This window comes from Colius striatus, chromosome 9, assembly GCF_028858725.1.
Source record: "Colius striatus isolate bColStr4 chromosome 9, bColStr4.1.hap1, whole genome shotgun sequence".
Classification (NCBI taxonomy): domain Eukaryota; kingdom Metazoa; phylum Chordata; class Aves; order Coliiformes; family Coliidae; genus Colius; species Colius striatus.
The window spans coordinates 14,205,338-14,227,877 of record NC_084767.1 but is presented as its reverse complement, the minus strand read 5'-3'; the positions used below and the strand labels follow the sequence as shown (position 1 = coordinate 14,227,877).

Here is a 22,540-nt window from a genome sequence, read left to right as displayed (position 1 = left end):
CGGGGCAGGCGGCGCGGGGCAGGCGGCGGGGGGCTCGGCGCGGGGGGCAGGCGGCGCGGGGGGCAGGCGGCGCGGGGGGCAGGCGGCGCGGGGGGCAGGCGGCGCGGGGCTCGGCGTGCGGCAGGCGGCAGGCGGCGGGGGGGAGGCGGCGCGGGGCTCGGCGTGCGGCAGGCGGCGGGGGGCAGGCGGCGGGGGGCAGGCGGCGGGGGGCAGGCGGCGGGGGGGAGGCGGCGGGGGGGAGGCGGCGCGGGGCAGGCGGCGGGGGGCAGGCGGCGGGGGGGAGGCGGCGGGGGGGAGGCGGCGGGGGGGAGGCGGCGCGGGGCAGGCGGCGGGGGGCAGGCGGCGGGGGGCAGGCGGCGCGGGGCTCGGCGTGCGGCAGGCGGCGCGGGGCAGGCGGCGCGTTGCGCTCCCCGTTCCCCAGCCGCGCGCCGCGTCCCGCCCCAGCGGAGCCGGCGGGAACTGAGCCGCGCGCCGCGTCCCGCCACGCGCGCCGCCGGCCCCGCCCCTCTGCCCGGCACGCCGTGCCCCGGAAGCTGTCGGTGCCGGCACTTCCGGCGGCGGCGAGTGGCCGCCGAGGCGGAGGCCCGGTTGCCGTTCCGCCCCGCGGCCCGCGCCCGGCCTGCCCCGCCGCCGCCGCAGCATGCCGGCCCGCTCCGGGCAGCCCGCCCCGCGCTGCCCGCCCGCCCGCTCCGCTCTATGCGGCTGGCCCGTCGCTCCGGGGCTGCCTCCTCCGCGCCGCCGCGCCCCGGCTGGGACGTGACCGCAGCGCGCTGCCTGTCCGGCCGCTCGTCGCCGGTGCTGCGCGGTGAGTGGCTGAGGCGCCGGGGGCTTTCCTCCTGGGGCGTCTGGGAGGGCTCACTGGGGACGAAGAGGGTCCCTCTGCGCCCCTTCTTCCCGGGCGCTGTGAAGGAGACGGGACCTCTGTTGAGCGGGCTGTGGCTTGCCCCAGATCGGTGCCTGCGTCGGGCCGAGGTGTGGGTTGCGCCGCCCCTGAGCCCGGGCAGTGTTGTTCTCCATCTCCTGAGGCTTCTTTTGAGCCCCAGAGGCTGGAGCCGTTGTCGGTGTTAACGAGGAGTCCTTGAGATCTTCCGGTGGGTAAGAGGATTACGAGGTTTCCAATGCTTATTCAGCCTCTGGCCTCGATTTGTGAGCCTCACCGTGTAGCTAGATACCTGCTCGCTGACTGCAATGCTTATCCATGAGCACCTGTCTGAAAGCTTCTCGGGGAACTCCTAAGTGTATTTAGCAACAGGGCAAGGAGTAACGGGATGAAGCTGGAACACAAAAAGTTCCATTTAAACGTAAGAAAAAACTATTTCACTGTTGAGGTGAAGGAGCCCTGGCACAGGCTGCCCAGGCAGGGTGTGGAGCCTCCTTCCTTGGAGGTCTTCAAGACCCATCTGGACACATTCCTCTGTGACCTGATCTAGATGATCCTGCTTCTGCAGGAGGGTTGAACTAGATGATCTCTAAAGGTCCTTTCTGACCCCTACCATTCTGTGATCCTATGTAGATGGAGTGTGTCTGCACTGTTGTGGTGTTGAGCTCAGAGTAATAAAGGTGTTTTCTTCTAAAAATAGATCAATAGCTAGCAGGTCCTAGCTACCTGGCTTAATTAAAGTCAAACTGAGACACTAATGATGCTGCTCAGTTTCCAAAGGTAATGAAAAGCTGGTTTTGTGGGGAGAAACGGTGGATAACTTGGCAGGTGCATGACAGCAACTATGTGTTTATAGCAATGGAGGCTCCGTATGATGGCACTGAAGTAACTGTGGTGATGGAGGAAATCGAGGGCACATACACCTACGCGTCACCTGTGCCACCGAAGAAGAAAAAGAAGCATAAAAGTGCTGGTGATCATGGAGAGAAAGCCAAAAAGCCTAGGTGAGTGCTTTTTGTGTGTTTAGCACCTTGGTAGGGTAAGGGAGCAGTTTGCCTCGTGCTGCAAAGTGTACTCTTTTCAGAAACACTTGGAACACTTCACATATAAAGCATTGATGCTTTGGGCTTGCTCTGACATCCTCGTCTTTACAGGTGCAACCGTTGCTTGATATAAAGTTTCAATACCTCAGAATAGTTTGCCTTGGGATCTTTCTCCTTACTTCAGAGGATCTCCTCAGAGTCTTAGTCTTCATTTGGTTATAAAATGCATTTACAAGTAGAATTGTGTCACATGCTTGTCATTTGACCTTGAGACAAACACATCCTTGTGGATTTCTGTTTCCAAGGGAATTTGTGTAGAGTGACCTTTCAGTCTTTGCTTGCTTTTCAGATCTGCTTACCTCCTCTACTATTACGACATTTATTTGAAAGTACAGCAAGAGCTTCCTCACCTCCCTCAATCTGAGATCAACAAAAAGATCAGTGAGAGCTGGAGGCTGCTCAGCGTGGCTGAAAAAAGCTATTACTTGGAGAAAGCCAAGCTAGAGAAAGAAGGCTTGGACCCGGTAAGTTCATTGTGGCGTGAAGAGAGAGGCACTGAACTGCTCCCACAGCTCTGGCTGTGGGAGACTTGTGTCACTGCAGACCCCAGTTTGCATTTCTGTTTGGGACAGCCTGTGCAGAAGCAGTATGTGGGGCTGCTGCCTCCTGTGTCTGCCTTCTGTTCAGGCAAGGGATAATGTTTTGACATTCAAGATGGCTGTGTCTGGTACCTGCTGGCAGAGATGACAGTTATTTTGGTCTCTTGTCATCAGGGTTGATTGATGGCAAAGTGAGTGGCAAAGCCAGGGCTGAGAGGGATTCTGCAGGCTCTGCCATGTGGAGAAATTCCCAGCAAACCACTTCACAAAACCATTTGAACTTTAGGCACAAAACTGGCAGGATTTGAGAATGGAGTCTCTTCTTTCTCTCATAGAACCGTAGAATCCTTTCAGCTGGAAGAGACCTTTAAGATCAAGTCCAGCCTCTGTCCCAGCTCTTTCAACCACTAGATCATTTCCCTAAGTGCAACATCCAACCATCTCTTAAGCATCTCCAGGGCTGGTGACTGTAGCACCTCTCTGGGCAGCCCGTTCCAATGCCTTTCAGCAAAGAAATTCCTCTTCAGCCTGAACCCCCCTGGTGCAACTCTTGTTCTATTGCTTGTTACTAGGGAGAACAGACCAACCCCCACCTCGCTACAGCCTCCTTTCAGGTAGTTGTAGAGAGCGTGAAGGTCTCTCTCCTATCCATTTATTCCATGCTCTGTTTCTGCCACCAGAACTCCAAGCTGCCTGCCCGAACTGCAGTGGTTGCAGACATTCCAGGCTTCCGTAAGATCCTTCCTCGCTCAGACTACATCATTATCCCCAAAGCCACCCTTCAGGAGGACAGGAGCAGGCAGGCGCTAGAGCTGTGTGTGGCGCAGGGCCGGCCGGCAGCTGAAGGGCGAGCGGTTTCCCCCGCCGGTGCGACCGTGTCCCACGGGGCTGTGCCGAGCGTGGTGGCCGTGGAGCCGGGCCGGGCCGGCGCCTCCGAGCCGCGCCTCACCATCGAGGGGCTGGTGGAAGAGCCTGCTGCCTTCAGCCAGCCCGACGCTGTGGAGGAGGTGGTTGCCTCGGAGGTTCTGTCTCACTGCACTGGGCCTGTGGTGGAGAAGGCGGCTGGAGATATCCTCTTGGATGAGGCTTCTTTGGAAATAGAAGGACAACCGTATCAGGCGGCTCAGGTGGTTATTGAAGAGACTCTAGTGAGCAGCTCCACAGACGTCTCCAATGGGAGCATTGCTGTGGCCCGGCCTCAGGTGTCAGACGGCGTGTCCGTGGTTACTGTGGTGACGGGGAGGGTAAGTTTTGTCTAGTAACGCTGAGACCCCTGCCAAAGTCTCGCCTGAAGCATCTGAGTGCTGTTTGACATATTGTACGTGAGATCCTCAGTGACTGCAGGAGGTCTGTGTTGCCCTGCTCAGCCCTAAGGGACACGGCATCTCCTGTAACTCAGTGATTATGGCCTCTCTTCTCGCAGATGGATTCTGCTGTGTGCTGATACCACTTGTGTCTCAAGATGGCTGCTTGAGTTTATTCTAATTGTTTCTTATAATCTATTCTTGGGGTGGGTTCTGCAGCTGCAGAATATTTTGAGGAGAAAAATTGTTACCTTTGTGCTCTTGATAGACGATATTTTTGGTTGCAGAGAGGTATGGAGTGTTTCATAACTTGAGATGTTAGGGATCAGTTATAGAAAAGCCTTACTCTGTCTGGTTCTGATGTTTTCGGTTTGAAGCTGTCAAGAGTTTGGTTATTTCCAGAGCAGACCTGGTAAGGCCATTGCTTCTGAAATAGTCTCTTCTCTTGTTTTCTGGTCTTGTCAGTCCTTCAGACGTATGTTCAATGTTAGTGTTCAGAAGAGAGGGTGGGTTACAGGTCACCATGTCTCTTTGTTTTCTGCATGTATTTTCCCTTTGATTTCATTTTAGGATAACAAAGAGAGTAGCTCCTCCACACCTGCCACACAGTTTATTATGTTACCTTTGCCAGCTCATTCCGTTGTGGAGAACCCAGCGTCAATTAAATTGGTAAGAGACTTGGGGTCTTTTATGGTATTTTAAGGTCTGGACACTTTGCCATAGGTTTTGTCTTAAAGATGTTAGAGTAGGAAAGGTTTGATCATGGTTCGCTTCTTAAAGATAATCCAATTTGGAGTCATCATGTCAGCTGATAATGTCTCTTGGCCCTGGTCTTATGCCTTGTGTATGCTAATGGAGGTCTCTGGCTTCCTAAAGTGCCTTTAAAGTAGCTTGGTTTTGCTGCCTTCTTTCTCAAGGAAAGTTTGAAAACAGATGGAGTAGATAATGCTGTCACAACTCATTTGCCAACAGCAATTTCTGTGTTGTCCGTTCCAGGGTCTGTGTAGCCAGTTACATCTTCTACTTGAATGTGTATTTGTCTTCATGAAATGCCAGTGTCCATCCCTTTAAGGGCAAGATTCTGCACTCATGACAGGAAAATGTGAGCTCTCCAGTCACATGGATGAGTATTGCTTTAGCCACATAATAGGAGAAGAAGCAGTGACCTCAGGTTTTGAGAACCCATGTAAAAGGTGGTGTGGCCTGTTGCATAAGGAAGAATAGCATTATTTCTCTAACCACTCCAGCCACCTGGATTTCTGTACTCATTGAAGGACTTCATTGTATGGTCAGCACTGTAGCTCCTTGTATTGTGTAAGCTGGCACCAAATCTTATTTTCCACACCCTCTATGCTTCCACATGATGGAACATTGCAGATATTTATAGTGGTGCATAGCACAGTAGTCTTCCAGGGGTCTGGGAATGGAAATATCTCAGATTTTTCTTCCTGAGAAGTACCTGGTTTGAGTAATCTCATTTCTTTGACAGCAACACTTGCATTTCTAGAGGAAACGTGCCTAATTAGAGTTATAGAGCACAACAGCTCCCTTGAGAGTGTTGAGTACAGAATGTTGAGAAGTGCTGCACTGACAAAAACTCCTGCAGTTGTCCTGACAAAGATGACAAGTTCTGCTTTAGTTGTCTTTATAGATAGTGCTTGGTGCTGCTGCTGTTACAGTGGTTTATAGCAAGTTACAGTGGAGCACCAGGGAGTGCTTAGCCCTGTAAATGCAAGGTTGGCTTCTCCTGTAGGTTATATGCATTTATTCACCTCTGCTCTGCAATTTGATCTAAATTCTAGTAATCCTGAAGACTCTGGTACAGGCTGAGTATTTAGACTCTAGTACTGATGGTGCTGATCTGCTCTGATCCAGCTTTGTGGTCGTTGATCAGTAAAAGGGGTAGGAGTGGAGGTAAAAGGAATGATAGCAGAGGGCTAATGATTTGCTGAATGATGTTTGTGAAGTGTTTATGAGAAAAAAGGGAATCATGAGCACAACTTTGTGTTTTTTCAGCTCTGTAGAGAAATTCTTGATGACTCTCATTTCAGACAACCACCTATACCCGCAGGGGACATGGAAATTGCACCAATCCTGGCTGTTCCTTCACTTATGTCACCAGGCATAAGCCACCAAAATGCCCGACATGTGGGAACTTCCTGGGAGGGAAATGGATCCCAAAGGTAACTTTGCCTTTCTTTTCCCGGTTTTCAGTCAAAGAATGCTGTTTTTGTGAATGCCTGTGATATTTCTAGACCTGTGGATCTAACACAGGAGGTCAGATATGTTCCAGTGCTTGTGCTCTAGCAAGTCACTGTTGCAGAGGACACTTGGCCAAGGTGAGAGAGACTGGAAATCACCACACTTTGGGTGAAGATGCCACTTGTCTTGGTATCAGTTAGAATAGATGGGGCTGCATTTGGTAACTGTCATGGAGAGGATACACATTTTTCTGACCCTCTTGCCTACATTGTAGTTCCTGTGAGTAGAAGGCAGTGCCTGTTCTTCCTGCTGCAGCCCCAGCTAAGCTCAGAAACTTTCTTTTGTAGTAATTTATTTCTTTTGTAGTAATTCATCTGCACTTGAAGTTCTTCTGCAAATTGAGGTTTTCTGTGGTTTTTCAATAGAAAAGAGGAACAATTCTCAGCCCTAGTAGGTATATGTTTGTTTGGGAGTTAGCTAATAAACTTGATCTAGTGGAAGCTGAAGCGCTGTTGAGTGATAGTGACTCAAAGCCTTGTGTCTGATCATTCATAACATTGTGACATTTGCCTGGAAGGAAGTTCCTGGTTGTTGGTAGAGTTGTGAAGTTTGTTTGAGTGGAAAAAGTCTTTCTCCACATTATACCTACTCTGCTTAAGTTATTGGTATCTCTATTAGTTATGTACAGCAAAAGCCACTTGCTCCTTAAACCTTGGCAATGTCATGGTAATCAGTCAGCTCCAAACAGATGTGCAGTTCATTAAATCTCTGTCTGAATCAAGACTCCTCAGGCACAAGTTAAAGGATGTTCTCAGTGGGAAAATTTGCATTGACATTCAGTGGTTTTATGTGGATTTGTTCTAAACCACCTTTCTTTTATATCTAGATCCATTAGACATTTAGGACCAAGAACTTTTTCAGGCAGCTTACGAACTCTGTAGTGTCTGAGCTGATGGCTGGGCTTCCTATACTGTAGAATGCAAATACTGATGATGGTGGTGTAGCTTTTGTTTTGTAAACCTGCTGAAGTAGATGGAGAGCTGCAGAAACGTGTTTCTGTCTGAATATGGCATGCCTGCTCCTGTTAAATCCTACATTGATTAGAATGGAAAGGTTTTAGAGGGAGTTTTCATTCTGTTTTTCAGTTTTATTCAGCTCTTCTGGGAACACATTTATGTAAACAGTTCCACTTGTTTTTATGTTGTCATGCCTTGGGAAAAACATGCACCAGCAGGTTGTTTTTTTAAGTGATAATAACATCAGTAGAACTGAAACTAAATATGCACATACCTTCCTGTTCTTTAGGAAGGAAAGGGACTAGGTTGTAAGATGTCTGTTTTTAAAAACCTAGATTATCCTTCTGGGTATGAACTCTGCAGAGAGTTTAGAATCAGTGTGTTTATTGTGCCAGATTCCATTCCTTTCATGTGTTTACCTATCACCAATTTGGTGTTCCAGCATACCTTCTTTGGCCACAGTACGTGGCTTCTGTAGCCTTAATTCTTGAAGGTAACATTTTTCTTCAAGTCAGAAAACCTTCCTAAGTAAGTCTTACTCAAATGCACACTTTTCTGAATACACATATCCAAAAGATACAAATTCTCTATCTCCCTCCCTTTGGTTCCTCAACAGTGTGGAACACCAGACAGTGTCAGAGAGCTCTGAAGCTCAGGAAGGGGAGCGGAGGAGGTGGGTGGTGGGTGGGTTTGTGGTGTTGATGCTAATGGTGATATTTGAGGGAGATTTAGAAAGACTGAATCTTCAAAGTAAACAATGTCTAAAAATAATACCTGAAGGGCCAGGAGGCTAGATAAAATGTTAACAGGGACTTTGCTGAGATGATGTTTTTCTGCTGTCGTACAATTCACTGCTTAACCACTTAGGATTTTGCTGTTTTGATGCAGCATTAAATAGGCCATGCCAAACCTGGCATATTTGAAGGGATCTTATCTGTGAAAGCCTAAAGCTCTGAAATGTGGCCATCTCTTTTGTTTCCAGGAAAAGCAACCAAAAAGCAAATCTGAGCCAAATTCAGGCACCTCTCTTAAAACTCCTGCAGCTAAAAGAGGGCAACAGTCAGCGTTCACAGAACCAGCAACTGTTAGTGAGAGCACCTCCAAGTCTGCCTCGGAAAGCTCAGAAGCTGTCAGCCAGCTGCTGAAGGCTGTGCCTGCTGGAGGGCAAATGCAGGAGACAGAGTGGGAGGAAGTGATCATCTCTGAGGCTCACATTCTTGCAAACAATGTGCTTGCTGAAGACAGGAGTGCTGTTGGAGTGGTGTTGGCTCAAGAGAGCCAACGACAAGGAGACTCTTCAGAGCAGGCAGAAAAAGAGAGCGTGGGGCTGGGGATGCCACCGTCTTCTGAGGTGCCAAGTCCAAATGCCACTGCAAAGAGGCCAGTGGGGTGAGTCACTTTTCCATATGTTACAGGAGTGTGTTTTGCATATGTTACTGTTGTGTGCTGATGGGAAATCACAGCCTGTTGGCAGTGCTTCCTGCAAGATTTGTTCTGTTTGCTATCTGTTTTGGGCTAGTTCGGGATTGTCCCTTTGAGGATTGTCCATCAGCGCTAGTTTCTTTTTCTAAGTGACAATTAAATTGTAGTCACAGGGCAGATGTATCCTTAGCACTATTTCTCCTTTTTGCTGCAATAGCTGTGATTGTTGTGCTAGGAATCATAGAATCACAGAAATCCAGTCCAACCCCCTGCAGAAGCAGGTTCACCTCCATCAGGTCACATAGGAACGTGTCCAGGTGGGTTTGGAAACCACAAGAGAAAGAGACTCCACACTCTCCCTGGGCAGCCTGTGCCAGGGCTCCCTCACCTGAACTGGAAGGAAGTTTCTGCTTGTGTTTAAACGGAACTTTTTGTGTTCCGGTCTATGTCCAATACCCCTTGTCCTGTCACTGGACACTACAGAAAAAAGTGTCACCCCATCCTCCTGACATCAACCCTTTAGGTACTTGTAACTGTTCATGTGGTACTCCCTCAGTCTTCTCCAGGCTGAATAGCCTAAGGTCTCTCATCCTTTCCACATAAGAAAGATGTTCATTTCCCAAGATGACAGTGGTCTCTGTCATCTTGGTGGCCCTCTTCTGGACTCTCTCCAGCAGTTCCCTGTCTCTGTTGAACTTGGGACCCAGAACTGGACACATGACTCCAGATGAGGCCTCACCAGGGCAGAGTAGAGGTGGAGCATCTACTCAACCTGCTGGCCACACTCTTCTTGATGCATCCCAGGATGCCATTGGCCTTCTTGGCCATGAGGGCACATTGTTGGCTCATGGTCAGTTTATTATCAACCAGGACTCCCAGGTCTCTCTCTGCAGAGCTGCTTTCCAGCAGGTCAATCCCCAGCCTGTACTGGTACATGGGGCTGTTCCTCCCGAGGTGTGGGACTCTGCGCGTGCCTTTGTTGAACTGCACAGCACAGCAGTAGAGCGCAGTTCAGGGAGGAGAGAATTGATGCTGAGGGGGAATTGGTGGATTTTTTTTTTCCAGTTGTAGCTCTTGTCTTTCAGAACTGATGCTCCAGCTCCTACACACAAAGGACAAGAAGTAAAGAGCAAAGCAAGGCCCAAGCCCTCCTTGCTGGCCGCAGCCAGGCCCATGCGAGCCATCCTGCCCGCGCCGGCCAGCGTGGGCAGAGCCGCGGGCGCGGAGCAGCCCGGCAGCAGACAGCCATTCGCCAGCACCGGTAATGGCAGCATTCTCTGGCGTGCTGGGGGAGCAGGTGTCTCTCCTCACCACATTGGAGTGGTCTCTGTAAAATAATAAGAGATACCTGAAGTGACCTACACTAGAAAAAAATCCCCCTCCCTTAAAAGAATGCAGTGAATGAAACATCTCTTTGGGTCATTTGAAGTTCAGAGGGGGAATCTCACGTGGCTATGGTGGCATTTACCAAAGACGTGAGAATGAAGCAAGGCCTGTTTTCTCATATCTAACCTGCCACATCCTTTTCTTCTTTCCAAGACAAGCCTTCCCCTGTGAGAACATCAGGCTTGAAGCCCAGTACGCTGAAACAATTGGGCCAGTCAGTTCTGCAGCCCCCAAGTGCTGAGGAGAGAAAGGTACCTGTGGCTTGTTCTGTGTTGGTTTTTTTTTTCCCCAGATGAGTCATATGACCTGAATGGTGAGAAACAGAACATAAAAATGTGACAGCTTTATGATAATGAGATCTGACTGACAGCTTTTATGACATGGCTTGGAAGCAGGACAAATGCTAGATGGTTGAGTGTAGGAACTGAACAGAGAGAAGCTTTTGGACAGTCCTTCTGTTGGCCGCTTTGAGAACCTCCCAGCTACTTCCAGAAAATGTTTTGAGGATCTACTAGTGCATTAATAAACTGACATGCAATTCTGAGTCTTTCACCTGTGAAATACGACTGATTATGCCAAGATGCTGGAATGCTTCTGTTTGAATCATAATGCCTTAGCATGCAGAACGCTGTATTGTAGTCCTCTGATGTGAAATGAACAGAAATTGATTCTGTGGGGGTAAAAAGTGCTAACAGGTATTGCTTACAGGATGTATGTATTTAGTAATAGATGTCTCATGGGTGTTGTTTTTTCTTCTTGTGTTCTTTAGCTCCACAGTGCTTTGTCCAGCAGGGCATCTCAGGTTAAAGTGGTGGAGGTCAAACCAGACATATTCCCTTCCTACAAGTACAGCTGCACCGTAACTCTGGTGAGTTTGCAGATGGTCTGACTTACACCATGAGGAGTGTCAACTCTGGGATGAGGATGTTCTGTGACTTTGGTTTTACTGACTCACAAAAATGTCTCTCATGTTTACTGTGAGGCAATCTGTACTTTGTATGTCATCTCCTGACATAGTCCAGGGTGGCTGTATTCTGTTGCAGTCATGTCTGGGACCTTATTAAGAACTAGATTCTTCTCCATGTCCTAGAATAATCCCCATCCCCTCCGTCAGTTAGCAGGGAGGGTCAGTGGTTTCTGAATGTTTGTGGTCTCTGGAACTGCACCAAAATATTTGGATGCCAGTTAAAATATTCTGTGCAAAGTGACAGAATGCTGTTTGATGCCATGAAGTAGGGGGGAAGTTTATGGTATTCCAGCAGACTTTAGAGTCGTGTTGGCATGTAAAAGTCAAGGTCAGCAAAGGTTTTTTTTTGTATCATTCAGGATTTGGGATTGGCAACCTCCCGTGGCAGAGGGAAATGCAAGAACCCCTCCTGTAGTTACGTGTATACAAACAGGCACAAGCCACGAATCTGTCCAAGCTGTGGATACAATCTTGCCAAAGACAGAGCTGAGAAAACAGCAAAATCCCTGGTAAGGTCCAGAATAGTTTGTCTTAACAAATGACTGTTGTGGGGAGGGTGTTGGAAGTACCTCGGTTTGCAGGTGCCTGTGGTGCTTGTTAATTTATTTTCATTTTGGTAAGCTCTTCTAACAGAATCAAGTCCTATTGAAAATACTTGAAATGATGTTTGTACTGGCCAACTCCTACACCAGCGGTGCTTCAGGCTGAGAAGGAGGCTGAGCATGCTGGGTTCTGCCACTGGATGTCTCTGTAGCTTGAAAATGCTCACAATGTGTCAGCACAGAAGGGGAGTGGGGGAATCACCCTTACAGTCACATTTGTTGTGTCAGCTTTTGTTGAGCTTCAGACTTCATCAAGAAACTCCCCAAGTATACTCTGCTCTGTGACCAGATCGTGGCTAGTCTCAACCGAGTCAGTACCTCTTGAACTAGAGCTTCTTGTTTTTAGGGTTTTGTAGTGTCTGAATTTATTTCTGGATGCAGGTTGGTTGGGGTTTTTCTGTTGTACAAAGGTTTTCAGTTGTCTTCTGTTCTACATCGATGTGAAGAATGCATTCTCGTTTTTATTTGGGGAGAGGTTGCATTTCAAGTTTCAAAGGTTACCTTTTCTCACACAGAATTGTGTTATTTCATATATATATATATATATAAAAGAGTTGTGCTGCTCTTCATGTGAAATGCTCACTCAGCACGTGGAGAGACTACATTCTAGTGCATGTGGTAATCTGACTCTTGCACTTGCTTTTTTTATTTTGAAGAACATAACTTTGTGTAGTGTGTTTAAAAAAAACCCAAAGCCCAACAAACAAGCCAACTGAGATAGCCTGTGTGAAACTCCCACACGAGCAGCTGTGTGAGGAACAGCAGTGTGCTTAGCTCAGCTTGCAGTTTGAGAGGCATGTGGCTTGTCTCTTCCTCATTTAATTTTTTCCTTATTTTCTCGTTCTAGATGTGTTTAACATTCCTGTCACACAGTTCATTGTTGTTTATGGGCTTTGGACTAATTGCTTATCTCATCACTAGACTAGACAGAAAAACAGGTTGAAAGCTTGGCAGAAGAGTTTAAGTGATTGAACAGATGAACCTGTGTGGGTTCTTACTGTTCTTCTGAGCCACCTGGAGTTTGATTCTCCTATGCTGGTGCGTTTTGTCTTGGTAGCATGTGTGTGTGTGTTGGGGGGCATGTGTCTGAGGACTATAGCTGACCCAGTGCATGTGTCAGCCCATAGTTCTCATAAAGCACTGTCCTCTCCAGCTTCTGGAGAGAGGTGCAGACTACTGTGCCTATCTGAGCATGTTACATTGGAGAATGTGCCTGATAACCTGTGGAGAAAGGCAGTGACAATTGCCTGGCTTTTTGAAGTGTTTATCCACCTGTTGATGGTTGTCCTCACCTTCTTGATCTTCCATCTCTGTGCTACTGCTCCAATGTAACAGCAAATCTGTGAGAGTCTAGCATTATCGTAGGAGTTACTGAAAGGTATTTTTGTTCAAGTAATTTAGGCTTGAAACTACTGTCTGGAGTCAATGATTGAGGAGTGAAGTAGAAGTCTACTGGGTACAAAGATTATTGTACCCAGATTCTTCTACCTTTTATGACTTCTTTGGGCTTCTTAGTATTTCATCCCTGTGCTTACCCAGTTGAATATGTGGGTGTTTCACCTGCTTTCCAGGAGGTCAGCCCAGGTCATTCTGATGTGCTGAACACCAGTGAGCCCCTAACCCCATCGCAGAAGGAGATCCAGCGTCAGTCTACGCTGCAGCTGCTGCGCAAGGTAGTGCAGATCCCAGAGAACGAATCAGAGCTGGCCGAGGTCTTCACACTCATCCACGAACTCAACAGCTCACGGCTCATCCTGTCCAACGTGAGTGAGGAGACAGTCACCATAGAGCAGACCTCCTGGTCAAACTACTATGAGAGTCCATCTGCGCAGTGCCTCCTCTGTAACAGCCCATTGTTCAAGGGGGGACAGAAGTAAGATTCTGTTTTAGACTTGTGACTCTTTCAACATCGCGCTGCTATTCTGTGTTATGAGAGTGCCTGAAATGATATTTGCTTTAGCCCCTGGTGCTGAAGCTGGTGTAAGTGACACTGAGTAGATGACATGTGTGTGGAAGGGTTTAGCAGAGGAGCATTAAGCTTTCTATTTCTCCTGTGCAGTTTAGTTTGGCATAGTTACCATTTCCATACAGCAGGAGACATTGATTAAAAAATGACTGCTAAGTCTTGATCTAATGTTTTTTAGTTACATTGTTTAGTTACATGAGTTTTAGTTATCTTTGTGTTTTCCATTCTGGTGTTTTGAGGCAAACTGTGGGATTCTAGATGTACATTATGTGATTTCCCTTTTCTCTGTCTTCCTGATCTGAATGTTTCCTGTGTGGATTTTCTTGCTTATGAGGTCTGAATGCTTATGAGGCCCTAGTGTGGGCCTCAGTGAGTCCTCTATTTGAAACAAATATCCAAATTGAAACCTGTAGGACTTTCAGAAACCACCAGTGTAGATGCTAGGTCACCTTAACTAGATTTGTGTAAAAGCTCTCCGTCCTGAATCTGACAAACGTCCTCCCATTGCCCAAAACCTGAGATGAAATGTTTCCTGCAGCAAAAGATGGAGTAGTTTACTGCTGTGTTTCTTTCTCAATGAAAAGGTTTTGTTGATACCAGTTGAGGATGTTTGCTTTGGTCAGGCTAGTACTAATTGAGATATTTCCTGCAGAGATACTTTTTATACTCAATAATTTCTACAGAACAGGACTGTCTTGCACACTGTCCCTCACCTTGTGACTTACCAGCCTGTGCATTGTAAATCCCTGCTTCAGCGCTGGGGCTGCTTTGCAGTGCTTTGAAGGGACTCTCACAGGTGCCTGCCTAGGGTCTAATTAAATCCCTGGCAGTGGAAGGGATCTGGCTTAGACTTTGTTTCCTATTTTCTCAGGTGAGTGTCTGCATTTCTGGCACTAGGGCACAGCTGGCATTTTCCTGTCTAAACTTTCTCCTCAGCATTGCCACTGTAGGGGAGCTGGCCTTTTGAATCTATGTCTGTGCAGGGGCAGGCTGACAGGCAGAATGTGTTACTGGTCACCAGTTGTTGCCCCACAGCAACAAGGCTGATGCTTCTCCCAGGGCTGCTGGGACCATAGGTCCTCTCCACCTTTCAGATGTGCCCCTTATATGGAGCTGGAGAGATGCTGTAGTGCTGTTAAAAGAACGTCACCAGTGACTTGGCTCTAACAGGAGAATCCATTTTAAACTGTAGTGTTTTGCTTTTCTGTTGTGAAATGGTGTGAAGTGGTTTAGACTGACATACTAATGCAGAACATTTGAAGCTACTGCAGGACTGGACTGCAAAACTTGTGGACTGGACTCTGAGTTGTCTTTTGTTGTCTGTTACAGTTCCCTTGCTGGTCCTCAGGAGTGCTGGCTGCTGACAGCTAATAGATTACAGTTGGTTACAGCTCAGGTCAAAGTGTGCTTGAACCTGCAGTGTCTGGCCCTCCATAGCTTCACTGATATTTACACAGGTAGGAGAAGAGCGGGCATGGCTACAGGCTAAACCAAACCCTTCAGAAGCCTCGGGACTGTCTCTGCACAGAAAAGCCTATCCTCTGCCCCAGTGTATTATACTTGAATTATTTTTGACTTGCACTATTCTTCTGCTGCTTCTGCAAGTGAAATCTGTATTTGTGAGGAAAAACATGTACGAGTGCTTTGCTGAGGAAGGCTGTGCCTTACTTGACCGGTGTGAGGTCTCCTCTGGAAGTGGTAAATGTTGAGTTCTGCAAGGCAACCCCTGAAGTCATATTCAAAGACATGTCTGTGGGGTGCTGTTCCGTGTAGCTTTGTAAATTCAAAGGGCAGTCTCTGAAATGACCTTATCTTGCTAACGTGCAGAGGGATCAGTCCCAGAAGCACCATCGCTTGTTTCCATTATCCTCTGATCCATACTCGTATGGGTATGTTGTGTGTCAGTAAGGAATGGGGTTTTTTTTTGTGAGGAAGATCTGGAACCCTGCAGACAGTAACTGGCTTGTTTTAACTGCAGGACTTTTCAATGTGGGCAACAAGTTGCTAGTGAGCTTGGATCTTCTGTTTGCAATCCGAAACCACATTAAACTTGGAGAGGATCCTAGAGTGGCTGTTGGCAATATTCTCGACTCTGTTCAGGAGCAAACTGGTGAGTTTTCCTTCTTGTTTTTTACTATAACAAACCAAACTGGGGCACACTGGTAACTGTTAGGTTATAAAAAGACAAAACTCACCTCTTTGGTGTGGTGTATTTCTGTTAAATCACTTCCTAAACCCAACAGCACCTCTGTGACCAGTTCTTTGGAGGACAGGTTTGGTTTTATTCTGTGTAGGAGAGTTCTTCTACCTCTGCACTGTCTGTAGGAAGTGAAAGCTGTAACAGTGGCTTGTTCTCTTTTCAGAAAAGAGCCTAAGTCCCGATGAGCAGGTTCAGCTCCAGGAACTGCTGTGCAACGGCTACTGGGCCTTTGAGTGCCTAACAGTCCGGGATTACAATGATATGATCTGTGGAATCTGTGGCATAACCCCCAAGGTGGAAATAGCCCAGAGGAATGTGGAAAATGTCCTGGCACTGAAAAATATTGAGGTAGGCTTTTCACAAACTTGACATCCTGTTTGTGTTCAAAGCAGATCATAATGACTTTTGCTGACTCCAGTCTTCATAACGCACGATAATTACACGAGGCCTTTGTGAGCAGTTTTCTGCTGATGTCTGGCAAGAGGATGTGGCTGGAGTGATGATGCCTGCACTTCCTCTAAGAGGTGTTGGTGTATGGTTTGGGGAAAACAAGATCCTCTGTCCCTGGACCACAGCTTTTGTCCATCAGCCTCTGACAGTAGGGACCTTGGATGAAAGTTGCTGAACTTGGCCTCCTTCCTTTGACACGAAGGCATTCTTTTTCCCCAGCAGCAGTTTCCTTGATGTGCTGCCTTCTCTAATGGGGAAACAGCCCTATTAGTTTTATGCAGTATGTCTGGCTTTTATGTCCAACAAATGGTTTTGACTCTAACCCAACAAAAAGTGATTGTGGGGAACTCTAGCAGCTTGAAGTCATCTTGTTCTGTTTGGGCTGAGCACTCCCCTGGGTAGTCCTCATGCCTTGGGCGAGGCTGACACAAAACTCCTACAGGAACTGCAGTTATTTGTATTTAAACCAGCATGTTTCTTGCTCTTTCTAGTTTACCTGGCCAGAATTCTTGCCATCAAGTGAAGTGAATGTAGAAGACTTCTGGTCCACAATGGAGACAGAGGTGATCGAGCAGGTGGCTTTTCCTTCTAGCATCCCCATCACAAAGTTTGATGCCTCTATTGTTGCTCCTTTCTTCCCTCCTCTGATGAGAGGAGCAATGGTGATCAATACTGAGAAGGACAAGAACCTGGATGCACAGCCAGTGCCAGGTAAGTGCCGAGGTTGTGCTTGTTAAGGGAGTGCTTTACATGGTGGTGACTTCTTCAGTCTTTTGGTGATGTTCAGAGTTGAGAATTTGGTGATTGGAGATTGGTGACCTTCAGAAGTTGCTTAGAGAAGGAAAGAACCCTGGGGTGAGTTCAGCTGTTCTCAGGATACTTAGCAGCTTGAGCTTTGGCCTGCTGAGTGAAGCCTGAGTACTCTGATGCATTTGAGACATGGGAGATGTGAGTCCTACACCCAAGTAGGTCTGGCAGAGGGATGCATGTACAACTTGAAAGCCAGTCAGGGTTTGTTTTGTGTTAGACTTGATACTTGGCCTGTGAGACCTGCAGGCAGTGCTTGGGATCTCAGTATTGTGATCTCAATAAAGGGGGAATTAAGCTTTAATAGAACTTGAAAGAAGACCAGGAGATGGATGGGTTGATCTTGATGAGTGTTGTCAGGATTGCACGTGTCCAGGGCATTGAGTGCATGTAACAAGAAACCATGAGATGAATAAGCTCAGATGAATGGGAGCTAACTTTAGTTGGTTCCCTTCATAGTTCAGGTATAAGGTATAAAAAGGAAAAGCGGCTTTGCAAGCTTAACAAGTAAATGAGTTGGCTTTGCAAAGAGGGAGGCAGCTGTTCTGGGGCTGAACTGCAAAAGGACTATGTGGGTTTTTGTGGAAGCAGAGCTCCAGAGAGAACCAGGGTGACTCTAGAGCTGCTCAGCGTGAAGGCTGCAGTCACGTTTCTCTGTGCTCTTCTGTCACTTGGTTATCCTCAAGTCAGTCCAAGCAGTCATTTAAAGGTTACAAGTGACAGGGCAGACAGGTGCTGATGGAGCCTGCAGCTCTGCTGGGCTCAGCCCAGTGCCCTCACTAGTGAAGGGCTTGAGAGAAATGGAGGCTGTGACGTGCTTCGAAAGTAGAACCAGTCACGGCTTTCTCTTACTGGTGACTGGTTTTGCAGTCTCTGCTTCTGTAGTCTGAAGAAGTTATTTTGGTGACTTCCCTTCCTGAGAACGAGTGCTGAGTCTTGTTTCCTGCCTTTGCAGGTAATGGGAGTGCCTTGGTGAGGCTCCTTCAGGAAGAAATCCTCAGGCTTGACCTGATAAACTCTTACAGTGAGGAAGAGCTGCAGAGCTTCCTGACACAGTGTGGCATCCCCTGGGAGGCTTCGGCTACAAAGGTAACGACTTGCCTGCCCACACACAAGCCTGCAGGAGTGGAGCTGCACTTCACTGTGTTTCCCTCATTTACACTTACCATCCTGGATAATTAACTTCTGATCTGATTTTGCTGTGAGCAGGGCTGGATTAGAAGCAAGTGCCTGCAGATAATAGGATAACTTACACCTGGTGAAATAAATGGAGGCTCTGTGGAATAGAGGAAAGGAAGCCTGTAATTACTTTGTCACAGGCTTGGCAGCATGTAATTGCTTGTCCTCATGATGCTGAGAGTGGGATTAGGAAGGTATTGGAGGAAGTGCAAATTAGGATCTGGGAGGCCTTGCCTGCAGCCATCTCTCCCTCTCTGGAGGAGTCCATTGATTTTTATCACACGCACAGACTTTCTCTGGGGCCTGTCTTTCCTAGGACCAGCTCTGCTACTCCCTCCTGGCGCTCTATGAGTTTGTACAGAATGGGCCGAGCGTCACACAAACCTCCGCTCAGCACACCGGGGGGAAAATCTACAAAGTGTGTCCACATCAGGTAAGAAGGGCTGGGGTCAGCAATGTGTTTTCTTGTCTTGCTCTTCACCGTTACCTGCCTTACCAGCGTGGAACTCCCTCAGTAAACAGAAGCAGTGGAGGGGGCCTGTCTCAGCCTTGGAGGGAAACACACTCCCTCAGGGACCTTCAGTGTGAGCAGTCCTGCGGGAGGTTTCAAGGTGGACTAGTAATCTGAAGCTGGGTCTCGTGCTGCAGCTGAGGTGGAGTTGCAAGTCACCACTTCCTGGACAAGATGAAGTGAATATGTGTGAGGAGGAAACATTGTCTTTAGAGGGAGTAACTGTCTGGCTACTGTGTTGTCTGGAATACCTGAAAAGAAACTTCTTTTTTTTTTGAGACTGCATTTTTTTCCCTAAGTTTTCAGTTTTCTGTGCTCTTTGGTGTTAAACCTTTTCTTTCCAGGTTGTGTGTGGCTCAAAGTACATTGTAAGAGGAGAAAACGCCCGGGACCATGTGGACTTGTTGGTTTCCTCCCGTCACTGGCCTCCGGTGTACGTTGTTGACACAGCCTGTTCGGTGGCACTGTGTGCAGACGTCTGCTGCCCTGGCCTGACTTCCCAGATGTGGGGCAAAAACCAGGGCTGCTTTTCTGACCCCATGGGTCCCCCAACGGTTAGTTCCGGCCACTTCTGCACCCTACTGTGTCAGTCCAGTATGGAAAGTTTCAAATGAGATATACTTTAGGGTTTGGGGTTTTTATTTATATGTAACCTGCACTGTAATTTGACTTGATAAGTGTTTCCCGAGTCTTCTGAGAGTAGCAGAGAGCATTACACATTGCTCGGGGTGCTGTAGTAGATTCGTAATCTTCCTTATGAGGAAAGGCTGCAGGAACTGGGGCTGTTTAGTCTGGAGAAGAGGAGAGAGACTGGGCTGCGGGAGGGTCTTATTAACATTTACAAATATCAGAAGGGTGGGTGTCAGGAGGTTGGGACATCCCTTTTTTCTGTTGGTATCTAGCAACAGGACAAGGGGTGATGGGATGAAGCTGTAACACAAAAAGTTCCACTTAAACATAAGAAAAGCCTATTTCACTGTGAGGGGGAGGGAGCCCTGGCACAGGCTGCCCAGAGGGGTTGTGGAGTCTCCTTCCTTGGAGGTCTTCAAGACCCACTTGAACGTGTTCCTGTGAGACCTGATCTAGGTGAACCTGCTTCTGCAGAGGGGTTGGACTAGATGATCTCTAAAGGTCCCTTCCAACCCCTACCATTCTATGATTCTATGATTCATGCTTCTTAATAGGAAGAGCTCTGCAGGAAGTGCCTGAAACAGTTCCAATCGTGAGCTGGGGAGCATGTTGCTTGTTTTGACATAGTTTGCTTCTCTCAAACTCCTGCTATTACTTGAGAATTGGGAGAGGAGGAGGGTTGCTTGTGCCTTGGGATTACGTCTGAGGGCATACGAGTGAGTGTACAGAACCTCTTCTGTGGCATTTAGGGGAATCAGTTACCTTCCCTCTGTCTCAGGTCACAGTGCTGGTTGGAGTTCAACCAAATGCTAGTTTTGACTTGTTCTTATCTGTGAGGAAGTTGCCGCTTCTTCTACCCAGTGTGTGTGTCTGTGTCCCGCAGTACGTGTCATGCCCTGAGCTGCTAGACCAGCAGTACAGCGTGGACGTGACGGTGGCCGAGCCCTCTGTCCAGCACCCCGTCACCAAGTCGCCCGTGCGCCGCATCGTCCACGCGGGCTCAGAGCAGGGCGACGCCACGGCCCAGCACCGCTGCCTGTCCCTGTGCCGCGAGCTGCAGCCCTACGCCGCCGTCATCGCCGCCCTCCGCGACAGCAGGACCAGCACCGTCCGCCAAAGGGCCATCACCTTTGACAACGCCACCCACTATTACCTCTACAACCGCCTGATGGACTTCCTCACCAGCAGGGAGATTGTCAACCGGCAGATCCAGGAGGTGGTGCAGAGCTGCCAGCCTGGAGAGGTGGTCATTCGCGATGCTCTCTACCGCCTCGGAGTGGCCCAGATTAAAACAGAGGCAGAGGAGGATGAAGAGGGGAAGCAGGAGGAAGACAGGGGTTGCTGAGTCACAGCACGGCGTGTTTGTTTCTGTCTCTGGCCGTGCGGATGGGCGGGCAGGGACAGCTTCTGCAAGCTGCGGGCAGCTGTCTGACTTGAGGGTTTTATTGTTCACAGGTTGGAGGTGTGATGCCGGGGGCTTTGACTGCTGTTAATGACCAAAGAGCTGTGTGCTTCCAGAGTCACGGCTGCTGCTGCCAGCGTGAGTCTCTCGCCCCCTTCGCTGAGGCTGAGCTGCCTCCCGGGGTGTGTGATGGACCCGCTGGTGAGCGCTGTGAACCGTGGCCCTCCCTGCAGCTGACGAGGGGAGAAGGGAGAGGCTGTGCTGGGAGCAGGGCAGCGTGCGTGGACGAGCGCACAAGTGTTTTAACTCTGAATCTTGCTTGCTGACTTCTTTGTGCATATTGGTGGCAGGGCTGAGGGTGTGTGGCCAGGCAGGAAAGGCAGATAGCTAAGGTTACTTTCCCCAAAACACTGAATGGATTAGTTTCAGACACCGACTCCTGCTTGAAAGTGTTGCAGAGCTCTCATGCCTTGGCTGCAAGGAGTCTGGAACACGTCGTGTCTGGGGAGCCTCCCTGGAGCCTGCACTCCTGAGGCCAGGGTCGTGGGTGCTTTGGCTGCAGGAAGGTTCTAGAATTTTTTGTTTGTCCCTTCACATGAGCACTAGTAATTTAGAGGCTGAAACACACAGGGAGTGAAGACAGTCACACACAACCACAGAATCTCAAGGGCTGGAAGGGACCTTGAAAGATCATCCAGTCCAAACCCCTGCTAGGGCAGAACCACCTAGAGTAGGTCGTGTGTGTTCGGGTAAGAATTGACTGGGTGAGCCCCAGGGGAACCAGGCTCCTCAGAGGGCTGTGTGAGTGTGGTGTCAGGTGGTGGCTGTGGGAAGGGGAAGGACACTCCACGTTTCTGTGCTGTCCCCCTGGACACTCTTTTTTTTTTTTTAATTTAACTTTTTTTTAGCAGTTTTATTCTATTTTAAGGCCTTTTTGATGTCCTGCTCTTAGAACAGAGTCACAAAGCCTGTGGAATTAAGGAGAAATGATGAATTCAGTGTCACTGGAGCGAGCAGGGTTTGGTGTTCTTCCCTCAGGGGTGGCACTGGGGAACCTGCATCCACCTGTGTGCTCTCAGCACTGCTGGGTCTCCTGTTGGCCCTGCCTGTGGCCACACAGCACTGCAGGGGTTAGAGGGGTCTGGTGCTGCCTGGTTGCTTTATCGTCTCCTTGAGGGGAGTGGGACTGGCACCTCTGCCCCAGCAGCACGTTTGAAGGACACTGGGGCTGCAGTGCTGTGTTGTCTGTGGCCAGCTGTGTGCTGGCGATGATGGTGAAGGTGGAAGGATGTTTGCTCTGACCTGCAGAGGAAAGGAGGGGGCTGCTGGACTGTTAAGTTGCCATCCAGGGAGTTTATTTTGTCTGAGCAGTGGGGAAGATTCAGAGGCTTGCAGTGTGGTTGAAAACTCCCTTCTATGAAGGGGAACCTACTGAGTACCATACTGTTAAAGTAAATGGATTAAGTCTGAGCAAATGCAGTTAACTTGGCTTGGGATTTTTCTTTTAAGAACATTAACTTATTATAAGAGACATTAGTGACTTTTTACAGTCAGTGATAAAGTTTAATAAATTATCTCCAATTTTTGGGGTGGAACCATGGCCAAGTGACTTGTTTTTTTGTGTACAAGGCCTAGAGGGCTGCAGTGGCAAAGGTCACAAGCACTGTGTGCGTGCACACGGCCCTTCCAGTCTGCACTGCTGTGGTAGTGGGAGGAGCCTGGTGCTTTCAAGAGCAGGATGTTCTCAGAGGAGCAGCTTGAAGAATTGCTTGGGCCACTCACCAGTGTCACTTGAAGTTACCCTGCTCACTAAAGCTAAGGTACAGTTCTTCGGAGTGGCAGGGAAGTAGCTTCTGCAGACAGTTGACTCCCCTGCTCTGCCTGCACTTGGTCTGCATTTCTCTGCACTGGGCAGCTCCTGAGGCGACTTTCAGAGGAGAGTGCAGCAGGTGACAGTAACTTCTCTTTGGACTG

The 22,540-nt window shown here is 48.6% G+C and overlaps 1 protein-coding gene across 3 annotated transcripts; it reads left to right on the top strand.

The window, feature by feature from the left end:
• The first annotated feature begins 622 nt into the window (after positions 1-622).
• HMGXB3 (HMG-box containing 3) lies at positions 623-22,166 on the top strand. Of its 3 annotated transcripts, none has more exons than XM_062001975.1 (20): positions 623-805; positions 1,737-1,884; positions 2,273-2,447; positions 3,203-3,766; positions 4,397-4,495; positions 5,878-6,009; positions 8,027-8,433; positions 9,552-9,727; positions 10,006-10,103; positions 10,622-10,720; positions 11,179-11,328; positions 12,993-13,294; positions 14,717-14,844; positions 15,366-15,497; positions 15,751-15,935; positions 16,529-16,748; positions 17,800-17,933; positions 18,340-18,456; positions 18,879-19,088; positions 20,048-22,166. In XM_062001975.1, the coding sequence occupies exons 1-20, from the start codon at positions 697-699 to the stop codon at positions 20,507-20,509; spliced, it is 4,047 nt and encodes a 1,348-aa protein (XP_061857959.1). In that variant the 5' UTR covers positions 623-696; the 3' UTR covers positions 20,510-22,166. The 3 variants fall into 3 exon arrangements, with proteins under 3 accessions (XP_061857959.1, XP_061857960.1, XP_061857961.1); XM_062001976.1 differs by lacking the exon at positions 623-805 and adding an exon at positions 830-1,091; XM_062001977.1 differs by lacking the exon at positions 623-805 and adding an exon at positions 830-1,095.
• The last annotated feature ends 374 nt before the right edge of the window (positions 22,167-22,540 follow it).

Coding starts and splice junctions, on each gene's coding strand:
- HMGXB3 (XM_062001975.1), top strand. CDS start 697: ATGCGGCTGGCCCGTCGCTCCGGGGCTGCCTCCTCCGCGCCGCCGCGC. Junction 2,448..3,202: donor AGAAAGAAGGCTTGGACCCG/GTAAGTTCATTG, acceptor TTCTGCCACCAG/AACTCCAAGCTGCCTGCCCG. Junction 6,010..8,026: donor GAGGGAAATGGATCCCAAAG/GTAACTTTGCCT, acceptor TTTTGTTTCCAG/GAAAAGCAACCAAAAAGCAA.